Source organism: Staurois parvus, unplaced genomic scaffold, assembly GCF_062004578.1.
Source record: "Staurois parvus isolate SC_StPar_1 unplaced genomic scaffold, SC_StPar_1.0 ptg000879l, whole genome shotgun sequence".
In the NCBI taxonomy this organism is placed as follows: Eukaryota; Metazoa; Chordata; class Amphibia; order Anura; family Ranidae; genus Staurois; species Staurois parvus.
The window spans coordinates 210,454-237,219 of record NW_028318675.1 but is presented as its reverse complement, the minus strand read 5'-3'; the positions used below and the strand labels follow the sequence as shown (position 1 = coordinate 237,219).

At 47.6% G+C, this 26,766-nt stretch overlaps 1 protein-coding gene across 1 annotated transcript in view; it reads right to left on the bottom strand.

Moving 5' to 3' along the window:
- Positions 1-4,571: 4,571 nt before the first annotated feature.
- LOC149443005 (uncharacterized) overlaps positions 4,572-26,766 on the bottom strand; it is a 111,928-nt gene continuing 89,733 nt past the window's right edge. The window contains exon 5 of the mRNA XM_089655963.1: positions 4,572-6,809. Coding sequence (XP_089512089.1) covers positions 5,610-6,809 — 1,200 coding nt within the window. The 3' untranslated portion in view covers positions 4,572-5,609. The remainder of the gene's footprint in view (positions 6,810-26,766) is intronic.

Here is a 26,766-nt window from a genome sequence, read left to right as displayed (position 1 = left end):
AGCCCCGAAACCTGACAGATCTAGAGGAGATCTGTGTGGAGGAGTCGGCCAAAATCCCTGTTGCAGTGCAAACCTGGTCAGGAGCTACAGGAAACGTCTGACCTCTGTAATTGCAGACAAAGGCTTCTGTACCAAATATTAACATGGATCTTCTCAGGGGTTCAAATACTTCTGTTCAGCAGTGCAAGACAAATACATTCTTTACAAATCATATAATGGGATTTCCTGAATTCTGTCTCAGAGTGGGAATGCACCTACAATGTGAATGTCAGACCCTCCATGATGGAGAAGTGGGAGAACTTGCAAAATCACAGGGGGTTCAAATTCTTCTGTTCCTCACTGTATATCCATGCCGGGTTGGAAGGATTTTCAGCAGGGGGAGAATGTAGTGATGTGATAATTTCTTTGCCCATCTTCCATTGTATACTTCTATTATGCCCTTTTCCAATATGGCTGCTATGCTCTCTGGGGACTAAGGATGAGGTCATCAGAGAGGGGTGTGGATTTTCCTGAGAGAGAGAGCTCAGACTGTCAGTGTTGCAGCCTCCCCTCACTGAGACATGCAGAAAACACTGTTAATGCTTTAATGTTCCTGTTTGGAAGATACTTTATGTTGGATGGTCACTGAATGTGATTTCTCCAGTACATGGACTTTCATATACAATGCTGTGTGGATTACTGTCTATGTGGATGATACATTTCTCAGTTGGGATTTCAATTGTTATCCACAAGCCCCAATTGAGTGGAGGCACTAGTGCTTGTTAGAGATCTTGTCCTGATCACACAGATTATATAAAGACTCTACTCCTAATTACTATACAGGTGGCACCATCATACCCCAGTAGCTGCAAAGAGTGTACAAAGAGCGCTACACAAGCATGAACTAAAGCATACCTGATCATAAAGCATACTGAATTCTCATTTTCCCCAATGTACCCAATTATGGATAGGCCAGATCTGTGTGCCCAGATAGGACCTCCCAGTGGCTATTCTATGGACAAGGTACACTTTTCTGTATGCCTGATCTTTATTGAGCTGCAATAGTCAATACGCTGCAATGGGCAGAAATATTTGGAAACAAACCACATGAGCTCAAGTATCCAAACGTGAATGTTCCTTCATAGCAAGCCTCCATGATGTACTGTATGGGCCTGGCCCACTCCAAATGAATGCATTGTTCTGGTAGGTCCTCCTATGACAGACTTTAGCTACATGTGGAGGACATTGCACTGACTTTTCATCACATTGCATATTATCTGGCCATCTGAAGTCTCAGGAATGGAATCAAGAGGATCTGAAACTTTTTTCAGGAACAAATAATTAGTCTTTATTTGACTAAACACAAAAAAAAGGTAAGATATGGCTGCCAGCTCTCAATTTTTGACCAAAACACAAACTGCCTCCACTGTTTGCCAGCACATGACTCCTGAAAATATGAGGACTCCGATATCCAGTGAAAGTTCATTCAGGAACAATAACCAATTGTGCCCCCCCAAAAGCAGCATAGAGGAAAGGGATGGTCAAGTTGCTGTGCTGCTCCCAAACCACCTCTGGCATGCCAGGGTCTTTATGCAGGTCCTCGATGCCAGTTCTTGCCTGGGGCCTCGAAATATCCACTGGCCACAAATGAAGGCGAGTGGAGGACATTAAGGTGGTAAAAGATACATTTCCCCGCACTGAATATAATGGGATCCCACATAACAGTCGCTGTTCATATTCAGAATTCCTTTCTTACAATGGGATCTTGTGTCCGGATAAAATCTTTTATAGATCCCTTGTGACATTGTGTTCTCATTGTAAAATCCTAGATTTGTAAATCTGTCGCTGATATTTATAATGGTTTTGTCCAGAAAAAGAATGGAGTGATGTGGATAGATGGAAACATATGTATAGATGAAAGATTGGTCTGTTGACTCCCCAGAGCTCCTTTCCATGAGAGATGTTTGTTCCCCCCCAGAACTGAACAATGGTACGTTCCTGAATGGCCAGGCTGCTGGTTTGTTGAATCCAGAGTCTACATACAAGATGCCTCCACAGTGTACATTGATGGGGCTGGGAAGGCTGGTACATGTTGTTCATTTGCTCCGGGTGCAGGAGATAGGACAGAATCCCATTGTTGCCGGGTGTCCTCGCTTTCCTCAATTCTGTACTCACTTCATTTACAAAAGCAAACTATGTGAGTGGAGAAGGTGATTGTATCCGGCTGGAGCTCAGACCTGACAGGGACTCGGGATTTTGGGCCTCTTACGTCTAAGACAAATATAGTCTGAGTTGGAGAGAAGATAAAATATCATTTCTTCTCAGAGACATTCTGAGGGGTTTTCCACAATTTGTAATTGCTGACAATTCTTTTGTGGACATTCAGCTGTCAGTGGGGAAACCTGCCGACAGATGAGGAGTCATCGGTTAGGGGTGTGACCGCCTGATTTCCAGCCAATCATTAACAACCAGATATATTTCACACAGAATTCAGATCAGTCCATCAATTGTCAACAGATGAGAATTCTAGAGAATTCAGAGAAAGCTCCACCCTCTTTCCTCTACACCAATCATGGATCTCCAGTTACCCAGTCAACGTGGGCATGATTTAATTGACATCCATCACTGGTGTCAGTGAGATAAAATAAGCTCCATTGTTGATGTCAGTGAGATAAAATAAGCCACATTATTGGTGTCAGTGAGATAAAATAAGCCCCATTGTTGGTGTCAGTGAGATAAAATAAGCTCCATTGTTGGTGTCAGTGAGATAAAATAAGCCCCATTGTTGGTGTCAGTGAGATAAAATAAGCTCCATTGTTGGTGTCAGAGAGATAAAATAAGCCCCATTGTTGGTGTCAGTGAGATAAAATAAGCTCCATTGTTGGTGTCAGAGAGATAAAATAAGCCCCATTGTTGGTGTCAGTGAGATAAAATAAGCCCCATTGTTGGTGTCAGAGAGATAAAATAAGCTCCATTGTTGGTGTCAGTGAGAATAAAGTGTACCTCCAGCCCAGCATTGGTGGTCAGTGGTGGTACTTACCTGATCCCACCCTCCCACTATCTCTCTGCTGATGTCACAATTATACTTTCACTGTAGGAAAGGAGATGACGATTCCCAGCAGTCGGGTATAATTGCAGTGCCTGGTGATGGAACCCAGAGAATGTTCCGGAGTCATCACCTCACTGCCACTCTGAAGAGTCCTGGAACCTGCCAGACATAGACATGATCATTCAAGAACATTTGGAAACAACAAGGTTCAAACTATGAGACATTTCTTGGAGCTGCAGTTCCTCTGAGCTTCACCAGGTGATGACCTTCCTTCTACCCAGACAGGAAGTGATGTCAGGTATAGATGGGAAGTGATGTCAGGTACAGATGGGAAGTGATGTCAGGTATAGACAGGGCTGTATATGATATATTCATGGCCACTGCGCTCTGTACACAGGCCTAAAATATAAACCTGACCACTGCACTCTGTACACAGGGCTGTATATGACATGTTCCTGACCTCTACACTCTATGATGGGCTGTACATGACATGTTCCAAACCACTGCACTCCTTTTGCTGAGCCTTGTATGACATGTTCCTGACCAATGACCACTTCTAAATGCTGGGCTGTATAAGACATGATCTTACCCACTGTGCGCTGTACATGACATACTACTTCTAACTACTTCACTCTGTATGAGGACTGTATATCATATACTCCTGACCACTACACTCTGCAATGTAAATCACATACTCCTGACCACTACACTCTGTACTCTAAATCACATACTCCTGACCACCACATTCTGTACTCTGGGATGTAAATCACATACTCCTGACCACCACATTCTGTACTCTGGGTTGTAAATCACATACTCCTGACCACTACACTCTGTGCTCTGGGATGGAAATCACATACTCCTGACCACTACACTCTGTATTCTGGGATGGAAATCACATACTCCTGACCACTACACTCTGTACTCTGGGATGGAAATCACATACTCCTGACCACTACATTCTGTACTCTGGGATGTAAATCACATACTCCTGACCACTACACTCTGTACTCTGGGATGGAAATCACATACTCCTGACCACTACACTCTGTGCTCTGGGATGTAAATCATATACTCCTGACCACTACACTCTGTACTCTGTGATGTAAATCACATACTCCTGACCACTACACTCTGCGATGTAAATCACATACTCCTGACCACTACACTCTGTACTCTGGGATGTAAATCACATACTCCTGACCACTACACTCTGTACTCTGCGATGTAAATCACATACTCCTGACCACTACACTCTGCGATGTAAATCACATACTCCTGACCTCTACACTCTGTACTCTGGGATGGAAATCACATACTCCTGACCACTACACTCTGTACTCTGGGATGGAAATCACATACTCCTGACCACTGCACGTTGTTTGCAGGGCTGTATGAAGTAGTCTCCTGACCCCTGCACTCTGGGCCATTATTCATGGTGAACCAGAGACTGGATGACCTGTAAAGTCTTGTAAAGTGACTACTGTGAGAAATGTTTGGGCCCCAAAGATCCCCATCGTGGCCCCGACACACACAATTCTTTTCACTCAATAAATTCTTTATTATAGTTTTACTTCTAACAAGATTGTAATCATAGAATCAGGAAATAACAAAGGAAGGAATCTGATTGGTCAGGAAGATCCCTTGTCTGGAATGTGGGGGCGGAGTCATTATTATTGGTGTACAATACAATACACAACGTGTTCCATTATTATAACAAAGTATTGTAGAAAAGATCCCAACATGTGACATGGCTGAATGAATGCTGGTCATAGTAGTTCATCTATTCTCTAAGTGGGGCGGTATCTATTGGGCCAATCCCTTTTACAAACCACACATAATATCGCCCTTCAAAGTGAAAACAGAAACGATTTGCACAAAATCAAAGCGTAGAAATATTTTCCGGTGGATCCCCTCTACCCAGACCCCATATGTAGACATAGAACAACAAGCTGTGTTCCCTCTCGTGCCGCACTCCTCCAACCACCCAAACCCACACAGAAGCCAAGGGAAATAATGAGAGGAAAGTTCCCCCCTAGTTTGGGGCGGAGTTCTCCTTCCCTCCTGTTGGGGGATGGGAGAAGGATGGACTGAAGACAGAGAGACGCTTCGGGGTCCCCACTGTTCTGTAGAGCCTTGAAATGAAGGACATCAACTTCAGAAGTTCTTGTTGTCTGTGTAAAGTTCCCCGATAACGAGATCTGGGCTCTCCCGGCTTCTAGCTCTGTAACCCGCTATATCATTATCAGGAAACGCAACTCCGACACCCAAGAAGGGCTGAAGTTGTGTCCTTCATTTCCAGGATCTACTGACCACTCTGCACCCCGACATTTACTGCACTTCATCCATGTCTTTGGGGGCCTCTCATCTCCTTATCAACTGTTTCTTCCATGATGAAGATCATCCATGGAGTATATCTGAGGTGTATATCAGGGTGTGCTTCTTCCCCACATGACAGCTGGGATGTCCAGCAACATTCATCTAGAAGACATTTCCCACACTCAAGGCACTAATACACCTCCAGTGTTGTGTGGGACCCCTGATGTACAGGAAGACAGGACTTCAGTGAGGAACATTTCCCTCACTCAGGACAGGAAAGTGGATTCTGCCCCGTGTGAGATCTCTGATGTTTGTAAAAATTAGACTTCCTTGTAAAACATTTCCTGCACTCAGGACAGGAATACGGCTTTTCCTCCTTGTGAGATCTTTTATGCACATTAAGACGGGATTTAGAACTGAAACATTTCCCGCACTCAGGACAGGAATACGGCTTCTCCCCTGTGTGAGATCTCTGATGTCTGTAAAGATTGGACTTCTCTGAAAAACATTTCCCGCACTCAGGACAGGAATACGGCTTTTCCCCTGTGTGAGATCTCTGATGTTTGTAAAGACTGGACTTCACTGAAAAACATTTCCCGCACTCAGGACAGGAATACGGCTTTTCCCCTGTGTGAGATCTCTGATGTGTGTAAAGACTGGACTTAACTGAAAAACATTTACCGCACTCAGGACAGGGATACAGCTTTTCCCCTGTGTGACATCTCCGATGTGTGTAAAGATTGGACTTCTCTGAAAAACATTTCCCGCACTCTAGACAGGAATACGGCTTCTCCCCTGTGTGAGATCTCTGATGTGTGTAAAGATCGGACTTCTCTGAAAAACATTTCCCGCACTCTAGACAGGAATACGGCTTCTCCCCTGTGTGAGATCTCTGATGTTTGTAAAGACTGGACTTAACTGAAAAACATTTCCCGCACTCAGGACAGGAATACGGCTTTTCCCCTGTGTGACATCTCCGATGTGTGTAAAGATTGGACTTCTCTGAAAAACATTTCCCGCACGCTAGACAGGAATACGGCTTCTCCCCTGTGTGAGATTTCTGATGTTTGTAAAGACTGGACTTCACTGAAAAACATTTCCCGCACTCAGGACAGGAATACGGCTTTTCCTCCTTGTGAGATCTTTTATGCACATTAAGATGGGATATAGAACTGAAACATTTCCCGCACTCAGGACAGGAATACGGCTTCTCCCCTGTGTGAGATCTCTGATGTCTGTAAAGATTGGACTTCTCTGGAAAACATTTCCCGCACTCAGGACAGGAATACGGCTTTTCCCCCGTGTGAGATCTCTGATGTTTGTAAAGACTGGACTTCACTGAAAAACATTTCCCGCACTCAGTACAGGAATACGGCTTCTCCCCCGTGTGAGATCTTTTATGCACATTAAGACTGAATTTATAACTGAAACATTTCCCGCACTCAGTACAGGAGAAGCTCTTCTCTGTTGGAAGGCCGGCCTGGTCCCGCACAGTCTGAGGTTCCTCAGGATACGAGGAATCCGATGGTCCATCTACACTGGGTGGTGCCGGATGGACATTGGAGGGAGCCGGGTTTTCTCCTGGACTATACTGTGTGATGTCCTCATCTTCTACTTTCCAGTCTGGAGACAAAGTGAGACAATCCTCGGAGGTTTTCCTCATCTCCCGGCCATGGACTAAAATACAAAGACAAAGAGGATTACTAGACAGAAGTTGATTGGTTCCCCCAAACCAGGACTCCACCCACATCAGGCAGCTTGGTCTCTGAGGAGCTTACAATTCCACCCTCAAGGGAACTAGGAAATGGCTCCTCTGATCTCCTACCAGGTCATTTCTTTATTCATGGACCTTAGTCAGAGAGTGAGGAAACAACCAGAACTGTCTTTTATAGGAGGGACAGTGATGAGGGGATTATAGGACAAGGGTCCCCACCCCCTCTATCACTCATCGCCATCTTCCCAACACAAGAAGTACTGCACTTCCTTATTTAGTCCATGATTTAGTCATGAAGAACAGCGGGGCTGAGCCCCACCAGAGGTCAGAGAGTGAGGATGGGGGGAGAACAACCAAGATGAAGACTGGACTGATCCTGAAGACCACCATCATTGGGGTATTGACTCCTCCCTCATTATCACTTTCTGTTTAAGGGTCCAAAGTTGGAGGATGTTATCACATTATTATCACCATGTAAAAGTCTATCCTCCAATCACATCATCCGATATAAAATGTCCAGCTGGGAGGAAATGGGGGGAACAAACGAGAATCCATACTATGTGTATATATAGCAGTGGGGGGAGGGGGGAGAGCAGAAGTCAGGAGTATGTAATGTACAACATAGAGTATATAGTGCAGGGGTCAGGAGTATGTAATGTACAACATAGAGTATATAGTGCAGGGGTCAGGAGTATGTCATGTACAACGCAGAGTATATAGTGCAGGGGTCAGGAGTATGTAATGTACAACATAGAGTATATAGTGCAGGGGTCAGAAGTATGTAATGTACAACATAGAGTATATAGTGCAGGGGTCAGGAGTATGTAATGTACAACATAGAGTATATAGTGCAGAGGTCAGGAGTATGTAATGTACAACATAGAGTATATAGTGCAGGGGTCAGGAGTATGTAATGTACAACATAGAGTATATAGTGCAGGGGTCAGGAGTATGTAATGTAGAACACAGTGTATATAGTGCGGGGGTCAGGAGTATGTAATGTACAACATAGAGTATATAGTGCAGGGGTCAGGAGTATGTAATGTACAACAGAGTATATAGTGCAGGGGTCAGGAGTATGTAATGTATAACGCAGAGTATATAGTGCAGGGGTCAGGAGTATGTAATGTAGAACAGAGTATATAGTGCAGAGGTCAGGAGTATGTAATGTACAACATAGAGTATATAGTGCAGTGGTCAGGAGTATGTAATGTACAACATAGAGTATATAGTGCAGGGGTCAGGAGTATGTAATGTACAACATAGAGTATATAGTGCAGGGGTCAGGAGTATGTACTGTACAACATAGAGTATATAGTGCAGAGGTCAGGAGTATGTAATGTACAACATAGAGTATATAGTGCAGGGGTCAGGAGTATGTAATATACAACATAGAGTATATAGTGTAGGGGTCAGGAATATGTACTGTACAACATAGAGTATATAGTGCAGGGGTCAGGAGGATGTAATGTACAACATAGAGTACATAGTGCAGGGGTCAGGAGTATGTAATGTACAACATAGAGTATATAGTGCAGGGGTCAGGAGTATGTAATGTACAATATAAATTATATAGTGTAAGGGTCAGGACTCATAATATTGGTATTCAGTAATTAAAGGCTTGCTTGTCTCCCATCTCCTGAGACTGCACTCAGTGACTTGGGTCTGAGACACTACAGACATATCCCTCCACCCGGCACAGCCAGCAGATAACAGAGAAGGTCCCCTGGAGGAGTCAGGCACAAGGCAGGAGACCCCAGTCACATGTCCTGGGTGCCTACATTATGCAATGCTTATAGTAAAAATCTACATTTTGCTGCCAGCTGAACCCCAGAACCTCCATAAATCCAGTCTAGAGACATAAATTGTGTCTGCAGCACAGAGAAGGAAGATTATCCGAGAGAAATCCAGGAATACAGGACGGGGAACACAGCTCAGGAAAGTGACCAGGGGATTACAGGCTGATATCACCCAGTCCCCACCCTACTCTGGACCAATCAGTGAGCAGTGTGGGTGGAGGAATTATTATTATTATTATTACATGGAGTTTATATAGCGCCAAAGGGTTTGCTCAGCGCTGTACAATAGGGGGGACAATACATGGCACAGTACCACAAAAACAGACAGCGTACGAGGGGTAAGAGGGCCCTACTCTTTCAAGCTTACAATCTAGGAGGGAGGGGGTAGTGGAACAATAGGAAGTGGCTGAGGGGAAAGAAGTGGCTGAGGGGGATGAAGTGGTGGGAGGAATGAGGGAGAATGGCCGTTAGGTGAGGGTGGGGTAGGCTTCCCTGAAGAGATGGGTTTTGAGGGAGCGCCTGAATGTGGGGAGGGAAGACGACAGTTGGATGGATTGGGGCAGTGAGTTCCAGAGGATAGGGGAGGACCTGGAGAAGTCCTGCAATCGTGCATGGGAGGAGGAGACCAGGGAGCAGGATAGAAGGAGGTCCTGTGAGGAGCGAAGGGTATGGGTAGGGTGGTACTTGGGGATCAGGTTGGTGAGGTAGTCAGGGGCAGCGTTGTGAACGGCTTTGTAGGTCAGGATTAGAAGTTTAAATTTGATGCGTTGGGCAATCGGGAGCCAGTGGAGGGAGAGGCAGAGGGGGGTGGCAGAGGTGGAGCGGGTGGTGAGGTGGATGAGTCTGGCCGCTGAGTTCAGGATGGTCTGGAGCGGGGAGAGCCTGCACTTGGGTAGGCCAATGAGAAGAGAGTTGCAGTAGTCAAGGCGTGAGATGATGAGGGAGTGTACAAGAAGTTTGGTGGTGTCTGGGGTGAGGAAGGCACGTATCTTGGCAATATTGCGGAGATGGAGCCTGCATGTGTTTGTGAGTGATTTGACATGCGGTTGGAAGGAGAGGTTCGAGTCCAGAATGACTCCAAGGACTTTGGCTTGCGGGGCGGGAATGATAGTGGTGTTGGTGGTGGTGATGGATAGGATGGGGGGGGGGGCGCGGGCAGGGGGAAAGATGAGGAGCTCGGTTTTGGAGAGGTTAAGCTTGAGGAAATGGAGCGACATCCAGTCTGAGATGTCGTCGTTTAGGAGGTGAGTGATGCGGATGGAGATAGTGGGGGTGAGGAGAGGGGTGGAGAGGTAGATTTGGGTGTCGTCAGCGTAGAGGTGATAGTTGAAGCCGTGGGAGTGTATGAGTTTGCCCAGGGAGGAGGTGTAGATGGAGAAGAGAAGGGGTCCAAGGACAGAGCCTTGGGGGACCCCAACAGAGAGGGGGAGGGAGGGGGAGGTGGCACCATTGTAGGTGACACTGAAGGAGCGTCGGGATAGGTAGGATGAGAACCAGGAGAGAGCGGTGTCTCTGATGCCAAGGGAGAGTAGTTTATTAAGGAGGAGGGGGTGGTCGACTGTGTCGAAGGCCGCAGAGAGGTCCAGGAGAAGGAGGACAGAGTAGTCGCCCTTGGCTTTGGCGGTTAGTAGGTCGTTAGTGATTTTGAGGAGGGCAGTTTCAGTGGAGTGTAGGGGACGGAAGCCGGACTGTAATGGGTCAAGGAAGTTATTGTCTGTAAGGTGGGAGCTTAGGCGATCGTAGACTAGGCGTTCAAGGAGCTTGGAGGTGAGTGGCAGCAGGGAGATGGGTCTGAGGTTGTTGGGGTCTGCGGGATCCAGGGAGGGCTTTTTGAGGATGGGGGTGATATGTGCGTGCTTTAGGGGGGAGGGGAATGCGCCAGTAGAGAGGGAGAGATTGAAGATGTGGGTGAGGGAGCGGATGAGGGAAGAGGGGGGTGACCGGAGGAGTTGAGAGGGGATAGGGTCCAGGGGGCAGGTAGTGAGGCGGGCTTCTGAGAGGACCATGACGATTTCCTCAGTAGTGACAGGGCTGAGGGAGTGCAGTGCAGGGGGGGTTACGGTGGGCGGGGCCTTGGGAGCGGTGGAGGGCAGTGCGGTTGTGAGGGCAGAGGAGGGAGGAGAAGAAGGGGTGACGGGGGTGGGGAGGCTAGGTGGGGAGGTAGATTGCGAGTTGACAATGTCCTTACGGATAGCGTCAATCTTGTTACGGAAATGGGTGGCAATCTCGTGGGCGGTGAGTGAGGTACTGAGTGGAGGAGGGGGGGGGAGAGTAGGGAGTTGAAGGTGGAGAAGAGTCGGCGAGGGCAGGAGGAGAGGGTGTTGATTATGTTAACAAAGTAGGCCTGCTTGGCGGCGTGGAGGGAGGAGGTGTAAGTGAGGAAGGCAGATTTGTAGAGGGAGAATGCGTGAGGGGACCTGGTTTTGCGCCACAGTCTCTCCAGTGCGCGACTGCGACGTTTGAGGCGTTTAGTGCTGTCGGTTTGCCAGGGTTGAAGCGGTCTGGGTTTGATGATGCGTGTGGTTAGGGGTGCCAGAGAGTCTAGGGCAGCTGACAGTGAGTCGTTGTACAAGGTGGTGGCTAGGTCAGGACATGACAGTGGGAGGATGCTGTCATGTAGGCAGTCGGCAGCCGAGTGGAGGAGGGCCGGGTTCAGGTTGCGGAGATTGCGGTTGGTGATGGTTTGGCGTTTTTGGGGGGGGGGGGGAGTTGGGGGAAGGGGAGATGGAGAACGTGATGAGGTGGTGGTCAGAGAGAGGGAAGGGGGTGTTAAAGAACTGGTTGAGGGTACAGAGGTGGGAGAAGACGAGGTCCAGGGTGTTCCCAATGATGTGGGTGGAGAATTGCGTGTGCTGTGTGAGCGCGAAGGAGGAGGTTAGGTGGAGGAATTGGGAAGTGGCCGGGTTGTTGTCGTTGATGGGGATGTTGAAGTCCCCGAGGATGATGGTCGGTAGCTCAGAGGAGAGGAAGAAGGGGAGCCAGGCGGCGAAGTTGTCCAGGAAGTGGGGTATGGACCCAGGAGGTCTGTAGATCACTGCGATCCTTAGGGGGGTGGGGGTGAAGAGTCGGATGCAGTGCGCCTCAAAGGAGGGGAAGGATAGAGAGGGTGGGTTAGGGAGGACCTGGAAGGTGCTCAGCGGTGAAAGGAGCAGGCCGACACCACCACCTCTGCGATCGCTCAGTCTTGGCGAATGGGTCCAGATGAGACCTCCATGGGTGAGTGCCGCAGGGGAAGTGGAGTCGGTGGCCTGTACCCAGGTTTCGGTGACTGCTAGGAGGTTTAGGGAGCGGGAGATGAAGAGGTCATGGATGGTGATAAGTTTGTTGCAAACCGAACGAGCGTTCAGGAGTGCAACCGAGAGAGGGGGGATAGGTATGGGGAGCAGGGGTACATGTATGAGGTTGAGGCGGTCGCGTCGGCTGACGTGAGCAGGGGGGGCTCTAGGGGGGGGGTGAGGTGGTGAGGGGCCAGGGTTCGGGGAGATGTCCCCAGCTGATATGAGGAGGAGGGTGAGGAAGGTGGCATGGGAACGGGAGGTGTAGGAGCGTGTGGGTCTGGACGTGGTGGCAAGTGGGTCAGCGGGGAAGTGGAGTAGCAGGAGGAGGTGGTGGGTGCCGTAATGGGGAGAGGGGAGAAGCGAGGGAGCGATATAGAGCTGCTTAGTGGGGGTGGGCGGGTAGAGGGAGGCGGTTTTAAAGATGGAGGAGAGGAGGACGAGGAGGAGGAGCGCGGGCGGCATGTTGGGGTGAGCGGGGTGCTGGAAAGGTCAGGGGGGTGAAGGGGTGCTGGTCAGGGATGGCAAAGCGAAGTGTCCGAAATGCCGTGGGAGGTGAGGGGGTGCAAGTCCGGGATGGTGAAGCAGAGCATCTGAAGCGCTGTGGAGGAGACTATTGAGTTCTTCTGGGAGGGGAGAGGGAGAGTGGAGGGCAGCAAGGATAGCAGCTGGTTGGTAGTAGTCTGCGGGTGAAGTAGGTTGGTGTCCGTGGGTGCGGCGGCACGTCATCAGTGGGTGCAGTGGTTCGTTGAGCGGAGGGGTCGTAGGGCGCGACGTCTGGGGTGCAGTAGACGCGGCATCTGGTGATGCTGGCGGCTTGGGGACCGGAGAAGTTGAGGCCAGGTGTTGAGGGCTCGGCGTCGGGAGGCGCTGAGGGTGCTGAAGAGCCCGACGTCGGGAGGAGTGGAAGGGTCGTCGTCAGGAGGTGGTATGGATCGACGTCTGGAGGTGGAGTAGGCTAGGCGTTGGCAGCTGTAGTAGGCTCAGCGTCCGTGAACGAAGTGAGCCGGCGCAGGCGGATGTTGAGGGCCAGGCGCCGAGGACTCAGCGTCGGGAGGCACTGATGGTGCTGAAGGGCCCGGCATCAGGTGGTGTATGAAGGGACCGGCGTTAGGCGGTGTAGAGGGGCCGTTGGCAGGAGGTGGTGAGGACCGACGTCTGGAGGTGGAGTGGGTTAGTCGCAGTCTGGCTCAGCGTCCGTGGGTGAGGTGAGCAGCGCAGGTGGATGTTGTGGGCCAGCGACTGGGGGTGCTGGGGGCCCTGCGTCGGTGGGAGCGGTAAGGCCACGTGGTAGGCTTGGCTCCGCCGAATTGGATAGGGTTTGGGCAGTTCAGTGGTAGGTGCCCCAAAGGGGAGGCTTACCCTCTCGGTGCAGGTAGCGGAGGTTCGGTGGCGTCCTGGAAAGGTCCCTGGTCTGGGGCCGGCTGGTGCAGGGCAGCCCGCAGGGTACTGGGAGGCCCAAAGCAGTTCCCAGGCAGGGCCGCTGGGTGTTGGATGCTGGGTGCCCCGAGGTGGCGGCAGGGTGTCAGCGACTGGAAGCGGGCGGTCTGGGGTGGTCCCTGAGCTAGCAGGGAGGGCTCCAGGGAGACCGTGAGGCCGTGCCAGTTCCTGGTGGTCCAGGGTAGTCAACGAGGACCCAGGGCTGATGGGGAGGGCCCTGGGCAGGCAGGCAGGTCGGTGGGACCCGGTGGGCAGAGCGGAGACAGTCCGGGCAGATGTCTGGCGATGCGGTCCGGTCGCGGCTCGGCCGCGGCAAAAATTGAGGCCCCGGCTTCAGGTGCGCGGGTAGGCCGCGATTCCCGGAGCTCCGGAAAAAGGTCCAGAAGCCTTCCCTGGTGGTCGGGCTGGGCCGGGAGTGTCTTAGGGGCCCTGCTGGGGTCCGCTGCGGCCCGGATGGCAGCGGATTGGGGCTAGGAGCGCAGGAGCTCCTAACGCATGTCTGCTCCCGCCGCCATCTTGAATAAATATATTCAGGAGGAATGGATTTAGTGTTCATGACCCACCTGTGCTGATCTCTGTAGGAGTGTCCTCCTCTATAAATGTCCCCGTTATTCCATCCTCCTCCATAGACTGCTGATCATCCCTCACATACGCCTCTTCTTCTTCTGCTTTCACCTCAAATTCTATATCGATTGGATCTCCACTCTAAATCAAGGAAATGAGAGAGAATATCATCTGTAAAATATAAGCTCACACAAAATATCCACACATTGTCTTTACAAGTCCATGTTCTAGATGCTCCATCCCACCAACCTTGCAATGGGGAGGGATGGTGTGACCTTCCTGTGTGGAATACAGAGGATGGGGACATCTCTCTGGTGGGTTCCTGGTATTAGGTGGCTCCATCATATCCTTGTGTCCTTCTGAAAACTCCTCCATCACTCCATACTCCTCATCCTCCTCTTTATACTCTTCTTTAACATCAATATTCTCATCCCCGAGGATTCCACTCTGAAAGATATAATAAAACATTCATTGTAACAAACATGCTGTGTATAAATCACAACTACCAATAATTGTCATCATCTACCTGATGATGGTGAGGGATGGTGTGACCTTCCTGTGTGGAATCCCGGGAATACAGAGGACGGGGACATCTCTCTGGTGGGTTCCCATGACTGGATCCATCTGTAGGAAACACACACACTGACTGAATCCATTGTTTCTATGTGTTTATCAGATGATGGGGGATCTAGGTGGATCCTCCGTACTGCTCTCTCCTTTACAATAAAGTCTCCTCTTACCCGGTGATGTGAGGGGCGGCTGATTGTCCATCATGACGTCCTTGTAGAGATCCTTGTGTCCTTCTAAATACTCCCACTCCTCCATGGAGAAATAGACAGTGACACCCTGACACCTTATAGGAACCTGACACACACAATGATACAGTCACCATCCAGACACATCCCTTGTCTGTTACTGGAGAATGTCCCAGAATTCCCGGCACCGCTCACCTCTCCTGTCAGCAGCTCAGTGATCTCTCTGGTGACTTCTAGAATCTTCTTCTTCTTTCTCTCTTCTATCAGGGAGGGAGGTGGAGGCAATGTGATGTCATATGATCTCCAGACTTCACAGGAGGAAAACTCTACATCTGAACACAAATAGTCACATCAAATGATATTCCCAGAATCCTCCTCACCTCTCCATTCAGGTCTCCATTTTATTAAAGCCCCACTTCAGGCTGAGGTATAATTCCCCCCCACAGGACCCCCACACTACGCAGGGTATAGGCTTGTTGCAGCATTCTGATGTCATTACATACAACGCAGGACCAACAGTCCCACTTTACATGTGAGGATACCAAGGGGCCCCACATCCTAAGAGCATCAGAAAAATGTCAGATGGAGGGACATTGGGAGGAGGAGCTGTGTGGTCAGTGTGATGTCATAGGATTCTCTGACTCTGGATGGAGGGACATTGGGAGGAGGAGCTGTGAGGTCAGCATGATGTCATAGGATTCTCTGACTCTGGATGGAGGGACATCGAGAGGAGGAGCTGTGAGGTCAGTGTGATGTCATAGGATTCTCTGACTCTGGATGGAGGGACATTGGGAGGAGGAGCTGTGAGGTCAGTGTGATGTCATAGGATTCTCTGACTCTGGATGGAGGGACATTGGGAGGAGGAGCTGTGAGGTCAGTGTGATGTCATAGGACATATAGACTCTGGATGGAGGGACATTTGGATGGGGAGACTTGAGGGGTCCTCTATATGGGGCTCCCATGCAAACCAAATCCTTGTTCCTGGGTGCGTCCTACCTCTCCTAAACTGAAGAGTGACCTTTGACCTTTACCATCCAGAAATCTGTCCGGAATCTGTGGAAGTAAGCTGTCATGTGATCAGGTGACGTGCGGAGGAACGGAGTGTAAATAGCAGACAATTGTCTCCAGAGCCCCTAATGGTGGGGATGGATTTGGCGGCGTGCTGGTGCCAAGTTTCCTCCCCCCAGGGTCACTGCAGGTGTGGAGAAAAGCTGTGTAAGAGGATATGGAGGAGAGATGAGGAGGAGATCCAGGAATCAGGAGAAAGGTCAGGGCAAGCAACAGACGAGCGCATCCAAGAGACCAAGCCGGGGTCACTACACAGAAAATCAATCCAAGGAAACAACAGGCAGGACGAGGAATAGCAAGAAGGAGCTGAGAGACAAATGAGAATATTGCTCAGCCAATGGGAGATGATCTCAGCATGACTTCCATCATGAAGGAGATGAGGGGGAGGGGAGGAAGTCACTGAAGGTGACCATAGATCCATGGAAATTCAGCTGGTTCAGCAGGGATCGCTCACATTTCCATCCATGTGTGGCCACTGCCGGATAAAAGCCACTCCCCCAGCGGCTGCAGCCAATAGCTTCAGTGCTGATCTGTGTATTCTGAGAGAGGAGGAGTCCCCCCATTGTCAGAATACAAGAGTGCAGCGGGGAGGATTCCCCCCTCCACCTCCAATGTGTGGATGGGGGAATCGCTTCAGTTGTTATGGTCATCCCGCTGGCTGAACGATAAAACTGAACCATGTAGGCCAGCTTTGGGAGCAAATATATTATCATCAACTCCTCCCCCTGAAGGGGTTCATCTACATATTACCTCCTCTGCTACTAGATCCAGGAATGTGGACTATCTGCTTCCTCCTGATTTACCTCTCCCCTAAAATGTCCTGTCTGTATCTGACATCACTTCCTGTCTTTACATGACATCACTTCCTGTCTGACATCACTTCTGTCTATCTACCATAGAGACTTCCTGACTTTACCTGACATCACTTCCTGTCTGTACCTGACATCACTTCCTGTCTTCCATAGAGACTTCCTGTGTGGGTAGAAGTGAGATCCCCACTTTGTGGAGCTCAGAGGAACTGCAGCCCCGAGAAGCGTCTGGTAGTGTGACCCCGGCCTTGTGCTGGGTGTGTATGGACTGTAGATCCTTATAGAGGGGTCACCTCCACCCCCACCAAGGGGGACAGAAATATATGACTCCTCGGGGGAGGGGTTTTGGCCCCTTTGATTTTGCAGTAACATTGATTGCAGATTTAGTCCTGTAGAACATCTGGTATATGGATACAAAGCCCCCCAGCTGGGAGTAAAGGGTGGAAATGGCTGGTGACCCCCAGATTTGGGCAATGATGTCATCACTATAAATGGATAAAACCGGCGCTATGTGTAACAACTCCAAACCTACAAAAACCTTCTAGCGGACTGCTGCTGTAACAAAGGGAAGGATTCCCTGTCATCTAGAAGAGCATTATGTGTCACAGCGCTGTCCTATTGTGTGTGCACAGAAATCATCACAAATACACTACAAATATGTGGAGACATTCAGAGATAAAGAGCTCGGGGCTCCAAATCCTATTCTCTGCACATCCACTGCTTCCACTTTACACCCACTTCATTGGTCTTATGGGGTTTATCAATAAATGAAGGAAACTGAACCGTGTGCAAATCCATCCACAACATAAAGTGCTTTGTGCTCAAGATGCTGCTCCCTGCACATCCACTGCTTCCACTTTACACCCACTTCATTCATCTCATCAGATTTGCTGCTATAGGAAATCATGTAAATGATGTCCCATCTCGCTGCTCATAAAAACAATTCTGCAGCTAATTGGCCACTAGGATTGCTTTTACATGAAAGCCGACCTCCAGCTAATAAACCAGCACTAGAATGGTGCCTGTAGCTGCAAGCATCCTCTCGGTATAACCACTCCAAGTCCAGCGACGTTCCAGTACATTGCTGGTCCATGTTGGACATATATGTACCAGCAGAGAACACGGACATACGATGAATCGGGTCTGCGGACCAATATGACTGCAATTCATTCTTTTCTGTAATGTCCATGTTGGGGGTTCGGCCCAAACAAGTTTTAATTTCATAAACGGTGATAGAGTTCCATGTGAATTGTGTGACAAGAGCTGAATTTGGGTGTCGCCATGTATTGTGGTGTATAAATTGCCTTGGCCCACAATTGGTACAAATCTTCTGTGAAGAACAGTGGAGGGGCTGAACACTAGTGCTGGCAGTGACCGGGCCGATCCGGCTAACACTGAGTATTGGGGACACTATACAAGGCCGGCACTTCTACACATGTATTGGTTTCACTGTATATAATTCTATGATTATCACTCATTAGTATATGTTTGTATATTCAGTATTTCTATTCACTTATTATTTATATATTAGGTAGCGCTGCATCAATTTATTATGTTTTTGGTTGTTTCCCTGTCATAAGGTATATGATAGATGGTAGCAGCTTCCTCTTATTAGGAGTTTTTTTATGTCATCAGTATTGAGTTAGGAGTGCAGGAGGTTCACACCATTAAATTCTAGGAGCAGACCTCCTCCGTACTCCATACTGATGACCTAGAAGGGGCTATAAATGTGTCCCCTATAGATAATACCGGGACTAAAGGTTGTCACCATTTCAGCACACACAACTTAAGGTTTGACATGTTGGATATCTATTTACTCGCTGCAACCTCGGCTTTTATATTTTTACACATAAATGGGTCATTTATTGCTTTTTTGTGCCATGAAATTAACTTAAGTGTATTTTTTACTGAAATTTGGCATTTCCTAGACTTTCTGATAATATTTTCTGACATAAAACATTAGAACTGCCGCTATTTTATTCTCTAAAGTCTCTACTTTCAGAAAATCGATATTTTGGGGGTTTCGTGTCATCTTTAGGGCTAAAATGATTTTTTAAATGTTTGCAAAAATGGCTCTGGGAGTGAAAGGGAGAAAGGATAAGCCGGATACTCCCCTTTCCTGAGGAGCAGCCAATCGGTTCTCATTACACTGCAAGGAATCTCCCCTCCCTGCTAGTCCCCGGGTGCAGTGCTGGAGACAGGCGGGGGAGGGGAGGAGGAGATAAACAGCGCAATGTTACACATATTAAATGTTTTAGTCGCTATAAAGCCCCTTTCATTTTTGAAAGCCCCGGACATTCCTTAAAGAGCCTCAGATTTATATACATTTTCTGTTACAAAGGAATGTTTCCTTCCCCCTGAGCAGCAATGTAAGGGGCTCTATGCTCCATACTCCTGACCCCGGCACTCCATCATTGTGTTGGCTGCATAGTGTAATGATTGCCCATTGGCTGCCTGTGTAGTGTCATCATTGCCCTTTGTAGGCCATGTATGGTCAGGATGGTCCTTGTCTTGTCTATTTATTGTCAGTGCTGTTTGTTTAGAGGACCATATTACTAGAATTTATCTCCACAATGAGGAGAATGTTCCGGCCCCGGAAGTGGGGGAATGTTCTGCCCCTGAAGGGGTTCATCTGGGTTCCCACACTATATATGTGTGTATCATCATCTGCTGGAGATAAAAGACGTCACAGTGACTATGGAGGAAGAGGACGGACGTGACTATGGAGGAAGAGGACGGACGTGACTATGGAGGAAGAGGACGGACGTGACTATGGAGGAAGAGGACGGACGTGACTATGGAGGAAGAGGACGGACGTGACTATGGAGGAAGAGGACGGACGTGACTATGGAGGAAGAGGATGGACGTGACTATGGAGGAAGAGGATGAACATGACGGGGGTTAGTGGGTGTAAATAGGAAATAACATCTTATTACCTCCTCTGCTGCCAAGTGCAGCAAAATATCTCTGATCTGCTTCCTCCCAACTCACCTCTCCGAATGTCCTGCCTGTACCAGACATCACTTCCTGTCTGTACCTGACAACACTTCCTGTCTGTATTCCATAAAGAAGTCCTGTCTGGGGAGAAATGAGATCACCATCTTGTGGATTTCAGAGAAACAGCAGCCCCAAGAAACTTCCCCTAAAGACCATTCCTGCATTGTATCTACCTTACAGGGATACCAGGGAAGTTCAAAAAGAACTAAAAAACAGTAAGAAACAATAAATCTAACTCTTATGCAACCAACTGTTTAAAAAAGATATTTTACTACAGATAGAAAAGTCTTAAAGACACAGAACACAAGATAAAAACAAAATACATAATAAAACAGAAACCTCCAAAACAGATCTTTTTGGGTAAAAAAAATTTAAAAAAAAATCCAAAAGCATAAAAATATATCTCAATCCACTGATAATGAAGATGTTAGACATAAATGACAAGGATGTAATGGTCACAGAGGAATGGTGGTGGAGATCTCTCAAAGTAAGAACACTTCCTTGAATGGTTCTATAAATAAAGAATGAATCCTGGAGGGAATAAAGCTGTAAAGCAATAAATAATATATAAACTGGGCCATCCACTTCATCCATAAAGACATTGTGATTGAAGATCTTCTAGATCACATAGAAGGAGGACTCATCCATGATTTCATACATTTGTTTGGAAGGATAGAACAATCCTCAGAAGGGAACATGTAGGATGACAGGAAAGGCTCCTGACTGGTGAGATCCTCCAAACATAATGATGACATCCATGAACTGGAGCGAGCTCGTTGGGGTGATAAAGCCAATCTGGAAACACTGTGTAGACGTTCTCCAAGAACTCAGCACACTCCAGGTGTGGAGAAAGTCTCCAGGTGGGGTCAGCCTGTCATTTATCATAGGTAGAAATGTCCACACATGGACTTCCACAGGGACCCCCGAGACTACATATAGAACCTGTACAGTGTCCCCTGTAATGAATTGCTTCCCACCAGGCCTATAGCAGAATGACAGCTGAGCGGGATCTCTCCCATCCTGGGTGGACATCATATGAAGTCCTCCAAGTCTAGTGGCTCTGCTGTATCTTGATATGTCACCTGCTGTGTCCACCAGATGACAGATCATTGTACCAGGCCAGCCCAGTACCATGTGATTGCTATGACCAATCACAGTGATCACATGACAGTTGTACACAATGAATGGCTTTCATTCATAGCCATTCATTGTGTACTATTGTGATGATCTCTGTGATTTGTCACTGGCTCACTACCTCTACTGGAAATGTATTCCAAGCATCTACTACTCTTTCAGTAAAATAATACTTTCTGAGATTAGTTGTGAACTTTCCTCCAGTTAGTTGGAGGTCATGTCCCGTGTTCTTCATTTTGGTTTCATATTGAAAATCCTGCCCTCCTGAACCTTATTCACTCCCTTGTTGTATGTAAAGGTTTCAGTCATGTCTCCCCTTTCCCTTCTCTCCTCCAGACTGGACATGTTACGTTCCTGAAGTCTCTCCTGATATCACTATTTGTATTCCCCGTCTCTGGACTCGTTCTATCTTATCAATACCTTTATGTAAGTGGAATCGAGGAATCGGGACCTCCTTTCTCCTTCCGGTGACCCCTCTAGTGATATATAGATCTATATGGAGGAATTGGGACCTCCTTCCTCCTGCCGGTGACCCCTCTAGTGATATAAAGATCTATATAGAGGAATTGGGACCCCCTTCCTCCTGCTGGTGACCCCTCTAGTGATATAAAGATCTATATAGAGGAATTGGGACCTTCTTCCTCCTGCTGGTGACCCCTCTAGTGATTTAAAGATCTATATAGAGGGATCAGGACCTCCTTCCTACTGCCGGTGACCCCTCTAGTGATATAAAGATCTATATAGAGGAATCGGGACCTCCTTCCTCCTGATGGTGACCCCTCTAGGAAAATAAAGATCTATATAGAGGAATCGGGACCTCCTTCCTCCTGCTGGTGACCCCTCTAGTGATATATAGATCTATATGGAGGAATCCGGACCTCCTTCCTCCTGCCGGTGACCCCTCTAGTGATATATAGATCTATATAGAGGAATCGGGACCTCCTTCCTCCTGCCGGTGACCCCTCTAGTAATATAAAGATCTATATAGAGGAATCAGGACCTCCTTCCTCCCGCCTGTGACCCCTCTAGGGATATAAAGATCTATATAGAGGAATCAGGACCTCCTTCCTCCTGCCGGTGACCCCTCTAGTGATATAAAGATCTATATAGAGGAATCGGGACCTCCTTCCTCCTGCCGGTGACCCCTCTAGTGATATAAAGATCTATATGGAGGAATCAGGACCTCCTTCCTCCCGCCGGTGACCCCTCTAGTGATATAAAGATCTATATAGAGGAATCAGGACCTCCTTCCTCCCGCCGGTGACCCCTCTAGTGATATAAAGATCTATATAGAGGAATCAGGACCTCCTTCCTCCTGCTGGTGACCCCTCTAGTGATATAAAGATCTATATAGAGGAATCAGGACCTCCTTCCTCCCGCTGGTGACCCCTCTAGTGATATAAAGATCCATATAGAGGAATCAGGACCTCCTTATGTGATGATTGTGTGCAATAGAGGAATGGATGTTGAACATGACAGCCATCTTGTTAGGTCTCCGCCATGTTCTCTCCTGTCCTCCCTCCTCCCTTTGTCCATGGAATGAGGACGTTGTTGGTGACGAAACGCGTAGGGTGTGGCCTACTGGATGCGGACGTCTGAAACACTGGTGTCGGTGCAGACACCTCACTTGTGAGTTTTATTCATTCATTAAAAATGTGTTCTATGTGTGAACCTCGCTGCACAATGATCTTTTTCTCTTACCTTTAAACATGGTCCCAATGGTATGGAGGTATATGAAAGAAAGATGAGTTTTATTCATGGAAATTACCTATATCCATGAACGGTGGCCATTTATCTGAGGAGAGTTTGTTTATTTGCACAGCATTGCATCCAGGAACTGGACTGCTATATATTGCCCCAGAGCAAAAAGTGCTTGTTGTTGTTCAATTATTTGTTCAGCATTGAGCTCTGGTGAGTGATTCCATTTTTCTGGTGGTGGCTTCAACACAGTGTGGACATTATTTGAAGACTTTTTTGAATATTTAATGATTTATGAACATTTTTTATAATTTTTTATATTTTTCACATTAATTTTGTATTTATTTAGCGCATTCCTTATATTTAAATGCATAGCTACAAGCTGAATGGAGGCCAACAGGATCTCTTATCCTAAATAAAACACAGATAGATCATCTCCAGGGCTGTAAACCTGTAATTAGTCTGGTTCCAGGGGGTCTGCTGGAAAATCACTTCCCTCTGCTGGATCATAAAACAATAACTCAGTCAGTCATGACCTGTTAGGCCATTAGAGCAGAGCGTGCCATAAAACATACATTCCACAAGAGACATTTTCATACAATTCATACACTTCAGCAGGAACTGGGCACATTAATATGAAGTATATATTCGGACGGATCACTTTAATATGAGTCACACAAGACCTTACATCACTATATTAGTGCCTACAAGAGAGAAGAAGCCGTCTCTTTCCTCCTGGGTGACAAGGGTGCGCTATGTTTGGTATCTTTGTGTTTGGAATATAATTCTGAATATTAATCTGCCAGTTGCTAGGATGCTGCCTGTACCTATTGGAGGTTATTGACCTTAGTATGACATTGGAAGGGATTTGGTCATAACCTTGGTTACCGCCTAACACCCCTCCCCAACCTGGATGATTGGTCATTTGTTCTCAGGAGACACCCCTTTGATATGATAGAAAAAGACTGACAGCCTGGAGAAGACAGCTCTCGTGTAACATCAATCAGGAACCATCTAGGAGACCTGAGAGCCAAGGCAATCCTTTTGTTCAGAGAATTGGACTCAAACCAAGGACATTGCAAGTATCCGGCCTTCTGAACTCCTTTCTTTTATTTCTCTGCTGTTTTATTGTTCTCTTTATATCTTTGTTACATCTTTTTTTGTAAATATTTTAATAGCACCATTTTGCTGAAACGTAGAAAGGGAAATGGGCGCTAATAGGCTGCAGGAGATCTGCTGAGACATAGAAAGGGAAATGGGAGCTAATAGGCTGAAGGAGATCCGCTGAGACGTAGAGAGGGAAATGGGTGCTAATAGGCTGCAGGAGATCCGCTGAGACATAGAGAGGGAAATGGGTGCTAATAGGCTGCAGGAGATCCGCTGAGACGTAGAGAGGGAAATGGGTGCTAATAGGCTGCAGGATATCTGCTGAGATTTAGAAAGGGAAATGGGTGCTAATAGGCTGCAGGAGATCCGCTGAGATATAGAGAGGGAAATGGGTGCTAATAGGCTGCAGGAGATCCGCTGAGATATAGAAAGGGAAATGGGTGCTAATAGGCTGCAGGAGATCCGCTGAGATATAGAGAGGGAAATGGGTGCTAATAGGCTGCAGGAGATCTGCTAAGACGTAGAAAGGGAAATGGGTGCTAATAGGCTGCAGGAGATCTGCTAAGACGTAGAAAGGGAAATGGGTGCTAATAGGCTGCAGGAGATCCGCTGAGACATATAGGGAAATGGGAGCTAATAGGCTGCAGGAGATCCGCTGAGACATAGAAAGGGAAATGTGCACTTATAGGCTGCAGGAGATCCACTGAGACATATAAAGGGAAATAGGTGCAAATAGGCTGTAGGAGATCCACTGAGACATAGAGAGGGAAACGGGTGCTAATAGGCTGCAGGAGATCTGCTGAGACATAGAGAGGGAAATGGGAGCTAATAGGCTGCCGGAGATCTGCTGAGACATAGAGAGGGAAATGGGTGCTAATAGGCTGCAGGAGATCCGCTGAGACATAGAAAGGGAAATGGGTGCTAATAGGCTGCAGGAGATCCGCTGAGACATGAAATGTGTATGAAATGGATGGATGTGCAGACACTCCCAGAAGATGATGTCATTATGAGTGGATTGATATATATTTTTGCATTGTCCCCCCCAGAAGGATCAGGTTTGGCGGGATCGCTCTCATTAGCTATACATTTGTATTTTGTGTTCTGTGTTTGTAAGACTTTTCTATATGTAATAAGAGATGTTTGTTGAACAGTTGGTTACATAAGAGTTACATTTATTTCTTCTTCCTTTATTCAGTAATGTTTCATCTCCCGTAGTATCCCTGTAAGGTACATATTATACAGGAAGGGGGATTATGGGATGGATCTCAGGGCTGCAGTTCCTCTGAACTCCACAAGGTGCTGATCTCACCTATACTCACACAGGAAGTCTCTATGGAATACAGGAAGTGATGTCAGGCACAGACAGGAAGTGATGTCAGGGACAGACAGGAAATAATGTCAGACACAGACAGGAAGTGATGTCAGGCACAGACAGGAAGTTATGTCAGGTACAGACAGGAAGGGATGTCAGGCACAGTCAGGAAGTTCCAGCTGAGAGGTGAGGCGGGAAGAAGTATAGAGGAGACGTTGGTGGAAGTGGCAGCAGAGGAGGTAATAAGATGTTATTTCCTATTTACAACAAATGTATATAAATCTGAGGCTCTTTTAGGAATGTTTGTGGCTTTAAAAAAAATGAAAGGGGCTTTATAGCGACTTAAATGTGTAATATGTGTAACATTGTTCTGTTTATCTCCTCCTCCCCTCCCCCGCCTGTCTCCAGCACTGCACCCGGGACTAGCAGGGAGGGGAGAGACCTTGCAGTGTAATGAGAACCGATTGGCTGCTCCTCAGGAAAGGGGAGTGTCCGGCTTATCCTTCCTCCCTTTCACTCCCAGAGCCTTTTTTGCACATTAAAAAAATCATTTTATCCTGAAGATGACACAAAACCCCCAAAATATTGATTTTCTGAAAGTAGAGACTTTAGAGAATAAAATAGTGATAGTTCTAATTTTTTATGTCACAAAATACCTTAAGTTGTGTTTGCTGAAATGGTGACAACCTTTAGTCCCGGTATTATCTATAGGTGACGCATTTATAGCCCCTTCTAGGTCATCAGTATGGAGTACGGAGGAGGTCTGCTCCTAGAATTATCCTCTCATTCTGGTGTGACCGGCGATATGTAACGTGTATCACAATCAATGTTATCACATGTAGGCGCTCCAGCGTGTGCTCTTACGTTTGGGTGTGCATATATGTGGGGGTGGGGGGGCCTTAAAATTATTTAAGGGGAGGAGTTATGTACTTGGGTGTAACTTTAATTGTTTACAATTAAAAAACACATTTTTACTTAAGGGGACAAAGTCCTCTATGTGATGACTTTTGATGAGAGGTTCTCTTTATTCAGACATCCAGGGTCTAAAAGACCCCCAATGTCTCCCCTGTACTCCATTGGATGTAATGTAGTGCACATCGCACCGCATTACATTCTTTGCCAGCCTTGATGGTCGGGAAATCTGTCATAACGTCACTTCTGGGTCAGGACAAGAAGGGAGTGAACATGTCCGCTCTCCTCCATCCCCTCTACCCTCCGACACCCGCTGACCCGGACCCACAGATGGGCAAGCAGAGCCGGGGAAGCATAGTAGGTACAGGAGAGGATCACACACACGGGGTGGCAGAGGCTGGCACCTGAAAGGAGAGCCCTGCGGCTTGCCCTCAGCAGGGATAAAGATTAAACACAATACTTGCCCGGCCCCCAGAACTACATGTCCCGGGCGTCGGGTGATGTAAAGTGACCATCCCTGCATGATGAGCCGACATTGACCTCACAGCACTGCCTCAGAGCAAACTAGTCATAGGAAGGATCAGATTTATCATTCCTTGTCTGCAGATCTAATACTCATCAAAACCAGTTCAGAGACCAAACAAACCCAAAAGGGAAAAGGGGCCCCGGACCTCAAAATTGTAGTAAACACTAAACAGTCCAAACTAAATGTCTTCCCATGGGGGGAGTAGTTCTTCAATGTCCAGCAACCCTCCTATTCCCCCCTCACATCCACATCCTATTATTGTGTGACCAATACCATCCAAATCATTCTTACTTTCATTTCCCAAAGTTA